Source organism: Leptonychotes weddellii, chromosome 7, assembly GCF_054177405.1.
Source record: "Leptonychotes weddellii isolate Sample4059 chromosome 7, ASM5417740v2, whole genome shotgun sequence".
Classification (NCBI taxonomy): domain Eukaryota; kingdom Metazoa; phylum Chordata; class Mammalia; order Carnivora; family Phocidae; genus Leptonychotes; species Leptonychotes weddellii.
The window spans coordinates 131,251,304-131,268,113 of NC_138375.1; the positions used below are offsets into that span (position 1 = coordinate 131,251,304).

The 16,810-nt window shown below is 57.7% G+C and overlaps 2 protein-coding genes and 1 long non-coding RNA gene across 6 annotated transcripts in view; 2 read left to right on the forward strand and 1 right to left on the reverse strand.

Moving 5' to 3' along the window:
* Positions 1-2,727, forward strand: part of LOC102740671 (transmembrane emp24 domain-containing protein 9) — a 4,115-nt gene extending 1,388 nt beyond the window's left edge. Inside the window, exons 2-4 of the mRNA XM_081825625.1 lie at positions 272-436; positions 799-945; positions 1,867-2,727. Of these exons, the coding sequence (XP_081681751.1) occupies positions 272-436; positions 799-945; positions 1,867-2,016 (462 nt within the window). The 3' untranslated portion in view covers positions 2,017-2,727. The remainder of the gene's footprint in view (positions 1-271; positions 437-798; positions 946-1,866) is intronic.
* A 2,747-nt stretch (positions 2,728-5,474) lies between these two features.
* B4GALT7 (beta-1,4-galactosyltransferase 7) lies at positions 5,475-14,769 on the forward strand. 4 transcript variants are annotated; one of them, XM_081827250.1, is made up of 7 exons: positions 5,489-5,633; positions 7,448-7,609; positions 9,151-9,513; positions 12,048-12,273; positions 13,239-13,322; positions 13,590-13,694; positions 14,070-14,769. In XM_081827250.1, exons 1-7 carry the CDS (start codon positions 5,584-5,586, stop codon positions 14,223-14,225), a joined length of 1,146 nt encoding a protein of 381 aa, XP_081683376.1. In that variant the 5' UTR covers positions 5,489-5,583; the 3' UTR covers positions 14,226-14,769. The 4 variants fall into 4 exon arrangements, with proteins under 4 accessions (XP_030885842.1, XP_006735142.1, XP_081683377.1 ...); XM_006735079.3 differs by lacking the exon at positions 7,448-7,609 and having other exon boundaries at positions 5,476-5,633; XM_081827251.1 differs by lacking the exon at positions 13,590-13,694 and having other exon boundaries at positions 5,486-5,633.
* LOC115941541 (uncharacterized) lies at positions 9,990-12,051 on the reverse strand. The gene is made up of 2 exons (XR_004076275.2): positions 11,745-12,051; positions 9,990-10,478 (listed from the first exon to the last, which is right to left on the reverse strand). It is a non-coding gene; the product is annotated as an uncharacterized LOC115941541 (long non-coding RNA).
* Positions 14,770-16,810: the final 2,041 nt, after the last annotated feature.

Consider the following 16,810-nt stretch of genomic DNA (forward strand, 5'->3'; position numbering starts at 1 on the left):
AAAAAAAAATCTTTAGTTGCCACCTTTGGTTTAAGAAAAGAACCACACCAAAAGAGCGGAAATGGCAGGAGCTCCAACAAAGAGCCCTTCCCAAGAGCAGTCACGTGTCAGCTCCATCTCAGACGCTTCACCCCTTACCCCAGAAGGTTCTCAGACAAGCTTTTGGCAACTACTGCTGCGCAGCTCTAGACCTTTTAGTGTTGCGAGGTGCCTAAGGCTCTGTTTGCCAACTTTTGAGGCACTGAGAGCCTGAAGCCCTGTTTCTTTCCAGCCCCATGCCCCCTGTAACAATGAAGGCTTTTCTCTCCAGGTCATCCTGGCCCGGCAGTATGGCTCTGAAGGCAGGTTCACTTTCACCTCCCATACCCCTGGCGAACACCAGATCTGTCTTCACTCCAATTCCACCAAGTTCTCCCTTTTTGCTGGAGGCATGCTGGTGAGTGGAACCACGTGGGATTTATAGCTTTCAAGCTCTAGAGCCTGGTCAGGACTGGAGACTTGGTGGTGCTTTGGGTGTGAGATGAGTATGTCCGATTTTGTGTTTCCTAATGAATCTGGGTTTCCAGTGAACATCCAGGCACAGTTGCTGAGCTCCTTGTGTATGCCTTGGTCCAAGGCTCAGCCAAGCGGATTCTTGCCTGTTTTCCCAGAGACCCGTAGGGCCAAACACTGAGGAGGTCTCAGTCAGCATTGGCTAAATGCACAAATGAAGGAAAGTGGGGGACCAGCTGTCAGCCCCTGGCAGGAAGTTGGAGCAGGGCTGCCTGATTTCTTCTTATCTTCCTTGTCTGTCCCCAGAGAGTACACCTGGACATCCAGGTGGGGGAACACGCCAACGACTATGCAGAAATTGCTGCCAAAGACAAGCTGAGTGAGTTGCAGCTCCGAGTGAGACAGCTGGTGGAGCAGGTGGAGCAGATCCAGAAAGAGCAGAACTACCAACGGGTATGTCGGGCAGGAGCTTCCGAGTGGGCTTCATCCCAGATGCCTTCCCCTGGCTCAGCCAGAAGTTGCATGCTGGTCGGATTCATTTTGAAACCCAAGGGACTTATCTGTCTATGCCGCTCTGCAAGTCTAAAAGGCGGGGTGGGTACCACTCACTCCTGTTTGTAACCAAGGAGACAGGCTCTTAAGAGGCTGTCATTGCTCTAAATCACAGTGACACATGCGCAGTGACAAGAGCGGGAATTGATGCTAATACCGTGGGTGTTATTTCCGTGGCTCCAAGTGCTTCTAAGACCAGCTATTTCAAACTCACTTGTGTCGGGGAGGCAGGATGGGACCATGAATGAATCTGTGACCATAGGGACTATTACGTGTCTAAGCCTCAGGGACCTCGAGTTAATTGTCAGCTGAGGGCAGTGTTGCAGATATGCTAGCCCTGGGTTTTAAGAGAAGCAGTATGAATTTTTCCGGGTTTTAAATATTGGCAAAACACATGTATGTGCCAGATGCCACCACAGGGCCACCAGTTCGCAGCTTGTGCCCACAGTCCTCAAGGAGCAGCTGGGGAGAGCTGGGCAGAGAGATCAGAGCAAGTCCACTCCTAAGTGCTAGAGGACAGCTCTGTCTGACGGAGTGATACTGCAACTACTTTACCTCTCCCCCAGGTTCCAGGATAGGACCAGCGGAGTGCTGTCCCTGACAGAGGAGCAGACAGAGTGGGTTGCCTGAGGTCCTCTGGCTGGGGAGGATGAAAGCAGTCCCCAGGTGGGGGGTCTCTCTGACTCTTTGCAGGTACTTGACTGGAACCTGAGCAGAGCTGATTGGCCTGGGGCACCCTCTGGGAAGGGAATCCAGCAGTTAAAGTGGCGCCTGGTGGGGCCCAGTAAACTTCAGCCCCTCTTCCTTTCTCTCCTCCCACAGTGGCGAGAGGAGCGCTTCCGGCAGACCAGCGAGAGCACCAACCAGCGGGTGCTGTGGTGGTCCATTCTGCAGACCCTCATCCTCGTAGCCATCGGCGTCTGGCAGATGCGACACCTCAAAAGCTTCTTTGAAGCAAAGAAGCTGGTGTAGCCATCCCAGGCCTCACAGGCCATCCTTCCTCCTGGGCTGGGGGAGAAAGGGCCTCCTAGAACTGATTTCTCTCTGGCAGGAGGACTGGTTCCGAGCCGTGGATATCTGGAGGGGAGAGGGGCTACAGGCACCCCAGGCACAAGTTTAGGGCAGCGGCTTGGCTGGCTGATACCGAGCAGATGGTGGGGCGATGCCTGCCCCCTCCCCCGGGATCTGAGCCCTTTGCAGTAATCACCCAGGGGCCGGTGAAGCCACTGGGAGCCCCATTGGCACCTCAGAATCACAGTGTTACTGATCAGGGACGTGAGGCTATTGTCTGGGGTGGCTGGGGGGAGGGGAGCGGGTGGGCAAGCCAGTCTTTTTTCTGTCTTCCTTTGCTAATGTGGGATTTTGAGCGGGTTGGGTGTGGCTGTGATTCCCTGCCACCCTGGAACCTCACTATACCCTCCTTGGGCCCAGACTGCTGATCCAGGATGTGTGTGTCAATGGAGGGGAGGGGTGGAGGGGGTTGCAGTGTGGGGAAAGTAGCCCTGAGGTTGACCTCAGCTTCTCAAATTGGTTGCCCTTTGGGGGGCTTGAGGAACTGAGGTCAAGCCAAGCAGAGGCCTTGGTGCTGGTTGGGGATGAGGCCTGCAGAGTCTTAGTTACTGATTTCATTTTCAATAAGTCTAGGTTTGTTACATTGGTTTCCCAATTAAAAAAAAAAAGTGACTTCTCGTCCAGTGTAGTTACTATAGTGGCCGTAACACGGAGGTAGTTGGGGAATATCAGTTCTGCCACTGTGTACCTCATGTTCCAAGATGAAAATCCACCTGTGAACTTTGGTCCTCCTAGCCTCTCTCCACCTTCCCGCAGCAGGGGATAGTGGGTTTGCCCAAGACCATAAAACAAGTGACTTGTGGGCTTGGTGCTCAAATTTACACCATTTTCCTCTGTGTCCACTCCCTTGAGATACAAGTGCCTTCCCTGCGTTTCCAGAGCAGGTGGACGGCATTGTCACGGTGCTGCCAGGAGGTGCCTCATTCGGAAAGGTAGTCGGCATTGAACAGAAGAGCGCAGCAGGTTTGGGAAGGACAGAAGTCCCTGGGCTGGTGGGGATGAGGATGTTGATGGTCTTAACCAATAGCATGGGATTTCAGCAAGGACCTTGAAGGAGAGGAAGGATTCTGAGGTAAGAAGGCAGAGCCTGGGAGTTGGGAGCGTTGGCAAATGGAGGTCGATGGGCATGGTTTCCACTGGAGTTCAGGATTTTATTTTATTTCTTTTTTAAAGATTTTATTTATTTATTTGACAGAGAGAGAGAGAGCAAGAGCAGGAACACAAGCAGGGGGAGTGGGAGAGGGAGAAGCAGGCTTCCCGCTGAGCAGGGAGCCCGATGCAGGGCTCGATCCCAGGACCCTGGGATCATGACCTGAGCCAAAGGCAGATGCGTAACGACAGCCACCCAGGCGCCCCAGGATATTATTTGAGAGAGAGCACAAGCAGGGGGAGTGGCAGGCAGAGGGAGAACCAGGCTCCCCAGACTCAGGACTTGATCCCAGGACCCTGGGATCATTCCTGAGCCAAAGGCCGACTGAGCCACCCAGGCAGTCCCCGTGGAGATAAATTTGAGGAAGGTTAACCCAACAGTGTGAGAGAAAGAGATTGGTGGGGGGGACGAGTTTGCAGACTACTTGAACTGCCAGGAGGATGTGATCTGACCTCATATTGCCACCTAGACCTCCTCCACATTAAAAACAAGATGCTTTTTTTTTTTATAGAACAGCTTTGGAATTACAGAAAAATTGTATAAAATAGTTCGCCCCTATTAATGTCATACATCAGTATGGCACATTTGTTAAGAAACAGTATCGATACATTATTTTTCACTGAAGTCCATGCCATATGTAGATTTCCTTAGCCATTGCCTAAGCCTTTTTTTTTTTTTTTTTTTTTTTGGTTTCAGGATCCCATCCAGGATACCACATTACATTTAGCCCCTTCTTGGCTGTGACAGTTTCTCAGAATTACCTTGCTTATTATTACCTTGACAGTTTAGGAGTACAGTTCAGGTTTTTTGTAGAATGTTCCTCAATTGGGATTTGTGTGCTGTTTCATGATTAGACTGGAGTTCTGAGTTTTTGAAAGACTAAAAATGTGCCATTCTCATTCCATCATATCTATGGTGCTGATTATCAACATGAATGTGGGTGTCACCATTTGAAATTAAATTTTATGTGAAATCTGATTTCTTGAGACAAATCAGATCTGACGCTAGTGGGGCTTCATTCTGATGTGACAATTAGCTGGACCGAATCGCAGCTGTCCCCTTGAGGTGGGCTTGTGCTTTCAGATCACAGTCCCACCTCCCTGCTTCTGTCACTGGCCTTACTGGACTGGTCTCTGCAGGGGGTCAGCCTCAGCCTCCCCTGTGTCATCAGCGAACCTAGGCTGCATTTGCCAAGGTTCTGTTCTAGGGTGCAGTGCAATGCAGAGTTTAGCAGCGAGGTCCCTGGTGGGTATATGCTGGGTTTAAAGGAGAAAGGGGGCTGCTGGGGTGACTAAATTCCTCACCGACAGTAAAGTCCTTTTGGAAGCAGCAACTGTGCAACCAAGGTATCTTGGTTTACACCCTGAATTGCCTCTCTGCCCCAGTTTTTCAAGTGGGCACAAGTACACTACTCGTAAGGACTGAATGAGAGAACCGGAGTAAAGAATTTAGAACCATGCCTGGCACCTAGTAAGCACTCAGTAGATGTTAGCTATTTATTAGGGAACTTCACATTTACCTAAGAGCAGGGGAGATCAAGCCCCACGAGCTCTGTTGCTGTCTTTTTCCAGGTGGGAGGCTGGCCCAGCCGGGTAAGTTCCCACTGTGCCAGGGCAGATAAGTATAAGAACTTCGTTTTATACTCCGCCTTCAGTGCTCACCTCAACTCCAACAAAGTGCCCCCCTCCTGCATAATAACTGTCACTGACATCGGGTTGACTGTGCCCAGCACCCTACCAAGTATGTTGGCCTGTCCTTCAACCCAAGCAACCACGTCGATCAGGGACTATTTATCCACGGAAGTGAGGAAACAGGTGCAAGGGGATGGTGCCTTGCCCCCTAGGGCCTGGGGTCTCTGCTGGACCCGAGGCTGAGCCCCGAGCCTGGCCTTGCCCCCCCCCCCCCCGCCCCCGGCTTGTTGCGGAGGAAGAATGCACCACCACCTGGGGCCGGGAAGAGGAGGAAGGTGCGGATCGTCATCCCAGAGCGCCGGTTTGGAAGCCTGGAGTCTAACTAAGTCCAGCACCGGCCCAGTGACTTAAGCCCCCTCCGGGCTCTCGGTTTCTCGGGAGAACAAGCGGGTCCCCGGCAGGGCAGTTGAGCGGTCCGACGGTTGGAGCGCTCGGGCGTTCCTCGCACGCGGAACCTTTAACGCGGTGGCTTGGAGGAGCGGACGGCGCGGCTGGAACGGCGGACCCGGCGGACCGGGAGGCGGGGCGGACGGGGCGGGGCGGGAGGCGGAGGCGCCGCGTAGGCCCGGGAGGCCGGGCCGGCCGGGCTGGGAGCTCGAGTCCCATGCGCCGCCACCTCCCCCCACGATGTTCCCCTCCCGGAGAAAAGCGGCGCAGCTGCCCTGGGAGGATGGCAGGTGAGCGGCGGCGGCCGGCCCGGGCCCCGTCCTCCCGGGTGCCGATCCTCTCCGGGCCGCCCCGCGGAATCTAGGAGCCCGAGGCCGTCGCGTCTGCGTCTGCGGGGCTTCCTGAGGGTCTGTGGTTCTCCTTGTGGGTCCCTGTCTCTCTCTCTGGGTCCGGGTCGCCGTCTCTCCGTGTGGGTCTCTGTGTCTCGCGGTCTCCGTCGCTCCGCAGGTCTCCGTCCCTCCGCGGGTCTGTATTTCTCCGGTGACTTCCCCTTGTGAATTTCTGTCCCTCGCTCTGCGAGGCTCTGTCGCTCCGTGTGGGTCTCTTTGTGTCTGTGTTTCTCCACTGGCGTCTGTCTTCGTGCGGGTCTCTGACTCCATTGACCTTTCCCCATTGGATCTCTGTCTTTCTGCCTGCCCCTGGCCCCAGAGGGTCGTTCTGCCTTGTTTCTGGTCTCCCGCTTCCCCCCTTCACGTCCATGTAGCCTCAGACCCTACCCTCTCTCACGCTTCCCCAGCCTTTGCTGACCGCCCAGAAGCTTTTCCGACCAGACCAAAGCTCTGGGTGCTGTGCTTGGCAGGCCCCTGCCTGGCACGTACTAGGCACTCCGCACACGTAATGCTGGTTCATTTCCGGTGCAGCTGTACTCGAGTGGGACCTGCTCCATGGGTTAGGTGTGAGCTGGATCCAGACCTTAGCTAGTGATGTTCTCCACTAAAGCAGAATCAGGGTAGGGGAGCCATTTGCCCGTCTAGATTTGGGGGGACACCGACACTTCATTCTTAAGATGTGCCCACAAAACTCTTCTCACCCAGAACACCGGATAGCGGGTCTCTGGAGACCCAGTGAATGACACCTCATTCCCTGTATGTCTCTTGAGTTTGCCAGGTGCCAAAAGATTCTGAAATATAATGGGCACAACTCTTTCGTTTGGGGGATTTTTCCGACTTGGTGTTGAAGTCGGAAGACAGGAATATAAGAGAAGGAAAGCCTGGACAGTGGAGTCAGCCCTGGGCGGCAATCCTCTTTAATAGCCATGTGACCCAGAACAGATCACTTAATCTTTCTGACTTCAGCTTTTCCATTTCTGAAACAGGGATCATAATATCTACTCTGCAGTGCTGCATGAGGATTAAAAGAGACCACATCCGTAAAGCTCTTGACACTGTGCCTGGCACAGAGGACGTGTCTAACAGGTCCCTTTGCAGTTGGGAAGTGCTGTTAACCAGAGCAGCTGATATTCAAACCTGTATCACTAAGATTTGTGTAAGGAAAGAGAGGAAAGGTAATGGAGGAGAAGTTCCATTTCCTGATCCCTTTCCATTAACCTTTGGAACATACCTGTGCTCCCAAAAAAAGTTACCCATGTCAATTCCTGCTTTGGACCCAGGGGGTTCAAAGGTCCATGCAACAAATGCAGGCTAGTGTAGCAATCAAGAGTGCTGGCTCTGGAGCCAGCCTGCCTCGATTTGAATCTGCCTTTTCTAGCCTTGGGCACAGACTGATGGAGACAAAAAAACCTCCTCTGGTCTGCCCCTCAGAGCAGGGTGCCCCCGCGCCTGGGAGCTGCTGGGCCTGCAGATCTGGAGTTTGCCACCAGGTGGCGCCAGGAGCTCTCAGTGTCCACTTGTCCTGAGGAATTGAGATTTGGTTCTGAATTCAGTTGCTCAGCGATTTGGGCCCTTAGAGCCCAAAGGATAGGATTGCCTATGAGAACGTGATCCTGGAAAGGGAAGCTGGACTGAAGGAACAGCCTGTGAAGTTGCACAGAGTGCCCAAGCCATGCCACACCCCCGGATAACGGTCACTGCTTCTTTTCCCAAAGGTGGGATGTTTCTTCATGTCCGTATCCCCGGTCTACATCCCACCCCCAGAAAAAGCCCCGAGGGCGAGAGAGAATCTGTAGAGGTTCCAGCCTTCCCAAGCCACTGGCAGGATTGGGCTCCGCTCCTCCCCAGCGGAGAGCCCTACCACAGGACAATGGGGGGTAAGTCAGAAGCCCTGTCTTACCTGGCCATCTCTCTGCTGTGTGTGGGACCTGGCTGCAGGGCTGCTGGCTTCCAGGTTGTGCTCTAGAGAAAGTCAGGAGCTGGTCTGGCTCTGGTGTATGACTTAAAGCATGTCCTTGACAGCTTGAACCTTTCCTGTGACTCACCTACCAAGCCCTCTGCTGTCTAAACTGGGGCCGCAGGCAGAAACTGATGACCTGTGGGGGAAAACAGCGAGCAGGGACACAAGTGATTACAGAGACACAAGTGATTACAGATCGCTAAGAGCTCCGAGGAGGGAAGGCCCAGAGGCCATGGAGGGAGTGCTCTATCAGTTTGTGCGCACGTTGAGGGGAGGGCCCTGTGGGCCCTGGCATTGGAGTTGAGGGAGAGGGACCGTGCTGGCCATGACATGGGAGGTTCGCCCCAGAGGATCAGCAGCGGGCTTCCAGGCAGATAAAATAAGGAAGGGCACGGCGGACTGTGTGAGGGCTGGAGCAGGAAGGACTATGGTGAGTGGTGAAGCTCTGGGTTACCCCACGTGTGCCCTGGGTGAGTGGTAGGGAGCAACTCAGGTCGAATTTGTGCCGCCTGCCAGCTAACTGGTGACTCCTAAAGGCAATAAAGCCAAGTGTTTTGCAGGTTATTGCAGGGGGAGTAGATCGAGGAAGCTTGCTTTTTCTTAGGTTGCTCAGCTCCTTTGCTATCCTCAGCAAAGGGATCAGGTGAATCCCACCTTCCTAACCTAGAGAGCAGCCTCTCCGAGCACTCCCTCAGTGTCCAGGCCATTCAGGGGCACTGGCCGCTTCTAAACCCAGCCTGGGTTCCATTCCCGGCCTGCATCTTCCTTTCCCTCTTCCGTCTCTCATCTCTTGTCGCATGGGCTGCCCCTTGGACTGAAGCTTTGAGACTCGTTCAGTGAACTGCCACTGGCCATTTGGGCCTTGTGTTGTTTTGGGGGCAGATCCGATCTTCCCAGAGTCAACTCAAGTCTCTTCCCTGGATGGATATCGGCACCGGCCCCTGCCTTAGGGGCCTTTCTGGTGTGAGAAGCAGGATGAAGCCAAGGTTTCATCTGGAGGTGAATTGACAGGGGAGCGGCGTTGGAAGGCAGTGGATGGGATCTCTAAGGCAGCACTCCTGCCATCAGCTCGGGCTTTGGACCTCCAGCCATTGTCCTGGGGAGGGGCAGGTACAAGGCACAAGGAGTCTCATCCCTGTCCTCCAGCAGCTCTTGGTCTGACCTGGACTCACTCACACAAAGTAAGGGGGTGTGAAGGAACTGGGGCAGTTCTGCCCCGGGGACGGAGGGCTTCCTGGAGGTGGCGTGACAGAGGCTGTGCCCAGAGCAGCAAGCAGGATTCTGATGCGAGGTAGCAGCATGAACAAAAGCATTCAAGTGTTGGCTTCTGCACTAACTCCCAGGCGCTTGGGGCAGACCGGTCCTTGTACCCAACTTCGGGGGAAGCCAGAGGAGGGGCCTGTCAGAGGGCCCCCTGCGCCACCCGCCCTCCTGACCCTGTCCCTGCTCTTGTCCCAGGTCCAGGTTGCTCCCCGGCGGCCTCCCCCGGAAGTGCTCCGTCTTCCACCTCTTTGTTGCCTGTCTCTTACTGGGCTTCCTCTCCCTGCTCTGGCTGCAGCTCAGCTGCTCCGGTGATGTGGCCCGGGCAGCCCGGGGACAAGGGCAGGAGACCCCGGGCCCACCCCGGTCCTGCCCCCCCGAGCCACCTCCTGAGCACTGGGAAGAAGACTCATCCTGGGGCCCCCACCGCCTGGCTGTGCTGGTGCCCTTCCGTGAGCGCTTTGAGGAGCTCCTGGTCTTTGTGCCCCACATGCACCGCTTCCTGAGCAGGAAGAAGATCCAGCACCACATCTACGTGCTCAACCAGGTGGACCACTTCAGGTAGGGGCAGCCTCCTGATTCAGCAGCCCCTCTCCAGGGCCTCACCTTGCCCCGGCCCCTCGGGCTCCTCCTTTTCCCACAGGAGTCCCATGCCAGGGGGGGTCTCTGGCCTGTGAAAGCCCCCCCCAGTCCCTGGGGAGCAGTGGCGGTGGCTGGGCGGTGGGGAGCAGTAGACCCTTCTCGCTGGTGTGACGGGAATTTGAGGGGAGAATTTGGGGCTAAGGAAGGTCCTGATCTATCTTTTTTAAAAAAGATTTGTTTATTTATTTGAGAGACAGAAAGAGTGAGCAGGTGGGAGGGGCAGAGGGAGAGAGAATCCCAAGCAGACTCCCCGCTGAGCGCAGAGCCTGACGTGGGGCTCGATCTTACCACCCTGAGACCACCACCTGAGCCGAAACCAAGAGTCGGACACTTAACCACCTGCGCCCCCCCCAGGTGCCCCAATACCCATTTTGCAAAGATGACCACAGCTCCTGTATGAGGAATAGCTTTTACTTGGACACCAGAGGGGTACTGGGTGGTCAGAGGTGAGGGTGTCTTGGCTCTGTGGGAGATGTGGTGGGGAGGAGCTTTCTAGTGGATTGGCTGTGGGTATTCGGGGAAGGGCGGGTCAAGACCACAGCTTCGAAGCTGCTCACTCCGCTGGGAGATAGGTCCAAAGGCTCTGGGGCCCCACCCGGCCCTTTAGGCCACAGTTGCCCCAGTTTTCACAGCCCACCCCTCCTGGTCCTCACTGTGTCTTCCCCCAGCTTGGATTCCACAGTCCATCGGTAGCATCAGTCCCTCGGTAGCATCAGTCCCTCGGCCCATGGGCCGCAGGATGTGGCTGGAGAGGTGGCTGGTCTTCCTGGCAGTGAAGGGCCTGCCTGGAGCCCCGTGCTCCTCTGGCCTGCTGCCTCTCGGCTCTCTGATGCAGCTCTGCCCCCTCTTTCCTCCTCCTCAGCCTCGACTGATGACTTTGCTTCCTGTGTGAGGAAACAGAACCAGCTGGAAGAGAGCCCGCCCCGGTGCCCACCAGCGGGGGCCTAGGCGCCCGCTGTGCCAGGAATGCCCTGTCCCAGCCCCTCTGCTTGGGCCCTGATCCCCTTCTCTCTGTGCTGCTCAAGGACGTGGCTCCAGCCACGGCTCCTTTCTCGCCCGCACCAACGGGCACCCGCAGCAGCACGCCCACTGAGATAGCGCCCATCTAAAGAAGACAAGACCCCGTGACCTCCCATCACCATTTCTCTGCTCCCCTTTGTAGCAAAACCTCCCTCTCTCCCCTCACGCTCTCTGGAACCTGCTCCGCTCTGACGTTTACCCCTGTCATGACACGGAGGCAGCTCTCGCCAATACCACCAGTAAGCCCCAGTGAGCCCCCATGAGCCCACCACCGTGCCCCAAAGCCTCCCCTCCCTGACCTCTCAACGTGGTGCTCTTAGGGCTCAGCGCCTCAGCGTCCTCTTTTCTGGCTCCAGTGACTCCCTGGGGGTTTTTGGTCGGTCTCATGGTGCTAAACCCTTCCCTTACCCTGCTGACCACCCCCCCATATTCTCCTGACCGCCAGACCCACTCGTGCAACCACCTGCGTCACCCTCCTTCTGGGGGTGTCGGGCAGCCCAGGCTTAACATGATCAAAACAGCATTTCTGATTTCCCACCCGCCCCCCCTTCCCTATTTCAGGAGCTGCCCCCTCCTTGCTTCTGCTTGCTCAGGCCGGAAAGCCTCAGAATCATTCTCAACCCCTCTCTTTCCCTCACGGGGTGCATCCCGACCCTCAGAATACATCTAGAACTTGCCCCCTTCTCACCGCCCCCCTGAGCCAAATCACAACTGTCTCCTGCCTAAATGAGTGTAGGAGCCTCCCAACCCGACTGCCTGCTCCCGCCCCTGATCCTCCCGTCTCTTCCCAACACCCCAACTGCCGTGACCCCGTTACACACCAAGTCACAGCACGTCCTGCCCCTGCTCCGAGCCCTGCGGTGGCTCTTGAGTCTTCCTGCGGGTCACAGCCCCAACCTGCCAGGGCCCCCCCCTCAACCGCATCCCTTAAGCCCTCCTCGGTCCCTCTGCTCCTGCCTCAGGCCTTGGCGGTTGCTTTCACCTCTGCTCGGAGCCCCATCCCCTCCACTCCCCTCCCCTGCCACTCTGTTACCCTGTCCCCCCATCCCCCCTGTCTGAAAGAACACCGCCCCGCCCCCCAGCGGGCTCCCCCCTCCTCGCCCTGCTGTTCTTTCCTCCGCAGGGCTCACCAGGGTCTGGCTGGGCACATACTTATTTTTCTCCCTTGTAAGCATGTCAGCTCCCAGAAGGCAGGGCTTTGATTTCTCAGTGCGGGCACTGCAGTGATCTGGGCGGTTTCCGGCACATGGTGGGGGCTCGGTAGATCTGTGTGAGCTGAGCCCGGGGGGGCGGGAGGGGCCGGGCATCCCCCCCAGGGAAGGCGGCGTGGGGCGCCAGGCCGGGTGCTGCGGAGGACAGGCTCCTGCTCACTGTCGGGGGGACAGCAAGCCCCCCGCACCCGCCTGCTCAGCCTCGGCCACCCCCCTGCGCAGGTTCAACCGCGCGGCCCTCATCAACGTGGGCTTCCTGGAGACCAGCAACAGCACGGACTACATCGCCATGCACGACGTGGACCTGCTGCCCCTCAATGAGGAGCTGGACTACGGATTCCCCGAGGCCGGGCCCTTCCACGTGGCCTCCCCGGAGCTCCACCCGCTCTACCACTACAAGACCTACGTGGGCGGCATCCTGCTGCTCTCCAAGCAGCACTACCAGCTGGTGAGGCCCAGAGCCAGGGGGCGCCCGCCTGCGGGAGCCCGGGAGCAGACAGCCACGTGGGAGACTCGGTTAGGGAGCCCTGGTACCAGCTGGCTTCAGAACAGAACACGGGGGGTGGGAGGGGGGCCGGTTCCTTGGCTCTCAGACTGGACCGGTCTGGGCGGGGCCGGGGGGGGGGTCTGGCTTCAGGTGCGGCTGGCCCAGCCTCTCAGACAAGGGTCCCCCGACACCACCTCCCCCGCCATCTCTCAGCTCGGCTTTCTCGGCAGAGTGGATTTATTTTCAGACATTCGAGGTGCGGGGTGCTTGGAGCTGTGCCCCCCGTCCACCTAAGCCCAGGTTCAGTGGAAGATGAAGTACCTTCCCCAGCAACCCAGACAGGAGTCCCAGAACTGTGCCTTGCTGCCTCTTGATTGGCCTGACTTGAGTCAGGGGCCGGTCCCGGAGTCAGGGGCTTGGCTGGAGGTGGAGGGGCGGGGAGGACCAAGTGGCTCAGACCTCCATCTGCTGCACCTCTCTTCAGGCTGTGGCTGAAGCCAGCTTTATGTAAATGAAGCTCCAGGTCCGGTGACAGACAAAGGTGCTGCGGCAGAGCCCAGCTGTCCCCGTCCCCCCAGGGAGAGACCAGGGCAGAGCATCCCGGGGAGAAGCGGGGGCATGGGGCAGGCAGAAGTCAAGCACGAGCCGGCACTTCTGCCCATCACCAGCTCCCCGGAGAGGTGCTCTCCCGCCAGCCAGACTTTTTTGAGAAACCAGTCATCTCACACAAGTTCAGGGCCCCATTAGAACAGGCAGAGGGACTGGGCCGCGGTGCTCGGCAGCGGGAACTGGGTGTCCATTCAAACCTCCACAGGAGCGGGGGGGGTGGGGAGGAGCAGAGGGCCTTGGCCGACTCCCAAGTGGTAGGAGACCAGGGAGCACCCCTGGGAGGATGGGGCAAGTGACGCTCCCTGTCTCTGTGTTAGTGCAACGGGATGTCCAACCGCTTCTGGGGCTGGGGCCGCGAAGACGACGAGTTCTACCGCCGCATCAAAGGGGCCGGGCTGCAGGTAATGCCCCCCCCAAGGACTCCCCACCTCCTCAGCCATTGTGGCTGCCCTGAGGTTCCCTTCTCTGGCTCAGATGAGGTTCCTGGGGCTTGGAGATAGCCACCCCTGCCCTGCCCCTGATGAGCACCCCTTTCTCCTGCCGAGTGGCAGTGCAGGCCCCTGCCTGTGGCCTGTGGCCCGTGGCAGGCGGGGGTACCCCGGAAGACTAGCGGTGAGGGCCAGAGCTCCGGGAGGGCGGCCTGACCCACCTTCCTTTGGCCTTCTTAGCTTTTCCGTCCCTCGGGAATCACAACTGGGTACAAGACATTTCGCCACCTGCATGACCCAGCCTGGCGGAAGAGGGACCAGAAGCGCATCGCCGCTCAAAAACAGGTGCTGACTGGTCCCCTGATTGGGGACGCATAGGTGGTGACGTGGGGAAAGCAACAGGGCCAAGCCTTACCACCAAGCTCTCCTTGGGCCCAGATGGCCCTGTCCTCCCCTGCTTGGCCCAGCGCAGTCCCCACTCTGGGGGCTGCCATGAGCACCTGGGTGCCGTGGGCCAGCTGAGACTTCAGGGCCTGGGCAGGCGGGGAGCAGGGGAGGGGCTCCGCTGTAGGTGCCGACTCCCAGGCAGACCTGTGACACAGGGACCACCATCCTGCACCCTGCCATATCGGCGCATCGGCTCTCCTGCTTACTGCCGCGGTGCTGCTGGGGACAGCCACACAGCCCTGAGTACATGCCCTCTCCCCCTTCCCTTCCCAGGAGCAGTTCAAGGTAGACCGGGAAGGCGGCCTGAGCACCGTGAAGTACCGCGTGGATTCCCGCACCGCCCTGTCGGTGGGTGGGGCCCCCTGCACTGTCCTCAACATCCTGTTGGACTGTGACAAGGCTGCCACCCCCTGGTGCACATTTGGCTGAGCCGGCGGGTCAGTAAGGAAGCCCGTGCCCACAGGCCACACAGCTCCTCAGGCTCAGGACAAAGCCTCAGGACCGGGGCCCGACTCCAGTAGGATGTGGAGGGGCCCAAAGCAGCGGCTAGCAAGCCACCCGCTTGCAGCAGCCCGGCCGCCCCGGGGCAGGCTGGAGCTGGGACAGGACACCCTTGGGCGCCCGGGACGCTGCTAGCAATGAACAGCGATGGAGAGAGGCTGGAACACGGCTCCCACCTGGGACTGCCCACCCCCTTCCTGCTTGCCCTGTCCTGCCCGCCTTGGTGCACTTAGACCTGAGGGCTTTTGGTTCCTTCCCCTGGACCACCTCGGGCAGAAGCCAGGCGGTGGACATCGGTGGCCAGATGATCCAGAAGGTTGGAACTGCAGAAACCGGCATGCAAGTCCCACAGGAAGGGAACCTGCGGAGGCCAGCTCCCGCTGGGTGTCAACTGTGCAGGAATGTGGGCCCCGTGTTGCCAGATCTTCTGATTTTTTCAAAAGAAACTAGAATTCTGGATTCTTACGTGAAATCGGGTACTTTTTAAATGCTAGCAACTAATTGAAACTTCAGAAAAGGGTGGTGGGCCAGACAAAACGTGTTGTGGACCACCAGTTTGTCGCCTGTGACCAAGCGGAGGGAGATGGGGCAAAAGATGGCACCTCCCTTAGTGATGAGCTGGCAAGGGGTTGGGACAGGGCTGGGGACGCCAAAGCCAGGGGAAGGTCAGGTGGGAGAGAAGCCGGACGAAGGGCAACGTTCCTGCCACCTCCCACAGCCCTCCAGGCTTCGCTGCCCTTCTGGGCAGTCTGGTCCCCCTGGGCTCTGATGGGCTCCGACTCTGGGGTGGGGGGAGCTTCATCCTGCCACACTGGGATGGACAGACGTAGATCCACAGGCCCGGACTCAGGGTAGGCAGAAGGTGCCGGCAAGGACCTGGTCGTAGCTCGGAGGTGGGAAGACCACATTTCTGAGGTGGGAGGAAGAAGACGAGAAGTAGGAGAATCCTCGGTTGTTCCCACAGCATAAGGGCAGATTAGCACTGATCACACGATGTCCAGGAGAAGGAAAGGAGGGGAGCCATGGGAGACCATGGAATTGGGGAGTGACCTTGGAGGAATTATCTGCAAGGAAGCTTGGGGCCAATGAGAGTGGGAGGTGAGGGGCTCTGCAAGGTAGATCATTCCTTCAAGGCATCTGACTGCCAAAGATTTGGGCCAGAAGTCAGGAGAGTCTTGGGACCAGGGAAGATTGGTTTGTTTAGCAATAAACAGGACACCTGAAATGCCATAAGAAGGTAGTGAAGTCCCAGAGTTCAGGAGGGTGGATTCAACAGCTGTGCTCCAAAAAGACTACCCCTCTGAGGATGATCTCAGGGCCGCCGTGTACAGTTGTGGGGGTTGTGCACTGCATCACCTGAGCGCAGTGTGAGTACAATGTAACTATTCAGATGTCTAACAGAGGGTCCTTGTTATCCTAAAGTGACCTCTTTCAGCAGTTCAGCTTCACTCAGCCTGGTGAGGGGCGAGCACAGGGCGATGACGGTGCAAGGGCAGTAGGAGGGACTTGGTCAACTTGAGACCCAGGAGAGGGGAGTGAAGTGCTCGCTCCCTGTGGGCCAGTCTCTGGACAACCCTGGCTGCATCATCTTGGACTTCTATAACATGGAGGCAGAACGCCAACTTCTGGAGTTGGCGAGACTGGACATGCCATCAGAGCCCCCAGCTCGGTACTCACCTAGCACGTAGCAAGACCCACAAGAATAGGGAGCTCCCTCCTTGCCACCTGCATGGAAGGAGTAGAATGAAGCAGGACCAGCTGCCTTGGCTGGGGGAGGCCCCCTACCCGCCCCCCCCCCCGCCCCGCATGGCCACTGCCACCACCTTCCAGGAGCCCATAGGCACCCCGGGCCAGGCCTGATGCAGCCTGAATGTGCAGCCTCCCTGCTTCTCCAGCCGGGGCCTCCGCACCTCACCGCCCCCCACCCCTCCAGCAGAGGAGGAGGGGGGCACTGAGCGGTGGTTCGCTCGGCGAGGAAGCAGACAGCTCGGCACCTTGTTTGCCTGCTCCACAAGAGGAGCTGACATCCTTGTCTTGCCGGCCAGGACGTGGAGGAAGTGGACCCAGGACGTAGCTGGGTGGCATTTGACCAACATGGTGGCTAGAATAGCACCTAGCTGTCAGTGGGCATCTCATGAAGCCTCTCTTTACCTAAGCTAGGTCCTGATTATTCACCTGTTCTATAGACGAGGAGGATGAAGCATAGAGCGGTAAGTAGCCTGCCGAGGTCAGAGAGCTGATACCTGGTGGAGCTTGGGATTTGGACCCCAAGACTCCGACTTGAGAGCCAGATTCCTTCATCCCTGGCCTGTACAGCAGGTGGCAAGAGACAGATGTTCCTTTCCTTCCAGACCTTCCCTCCTCCTCTCCCCAGCCGGAGGGGTCCTGTGGGAGGGCTGGTCAATGCTGTCTGGTGCCCCTCCCACCTCTGGGACAAAAGCAGAGCCAGGGGGGTGATCCACAGTGTCTGCCCCTTGCCTCCTCTCCCTGGGGTAAGGTGGGGGTTTGCCTGT

Coding starts and splice junctions, on each gene's coding strand:
- B4GALT7 (XM_081827250.1), top strand. CDS start 5,584: ATGTTCCCCTCCCGGAGAAAAGCGGCGCAGCTGCCCTGGGAGGATGGC. Junction 7,610..9,150: donor CTACCACAGGACAATGGGGG/GTAAGTCAGAAG, acceptor CTCTTGTCCCAG/GTCCAGGTTGCTCCCCGGCG. Junction 13,323..13,589: donor TCAAAGGGGCCGGGCTGCAG/GTAATGCCCCCC, acceptor TGGCCTTCTTAG/CTTTTCCGTCCCTCGGGAAT.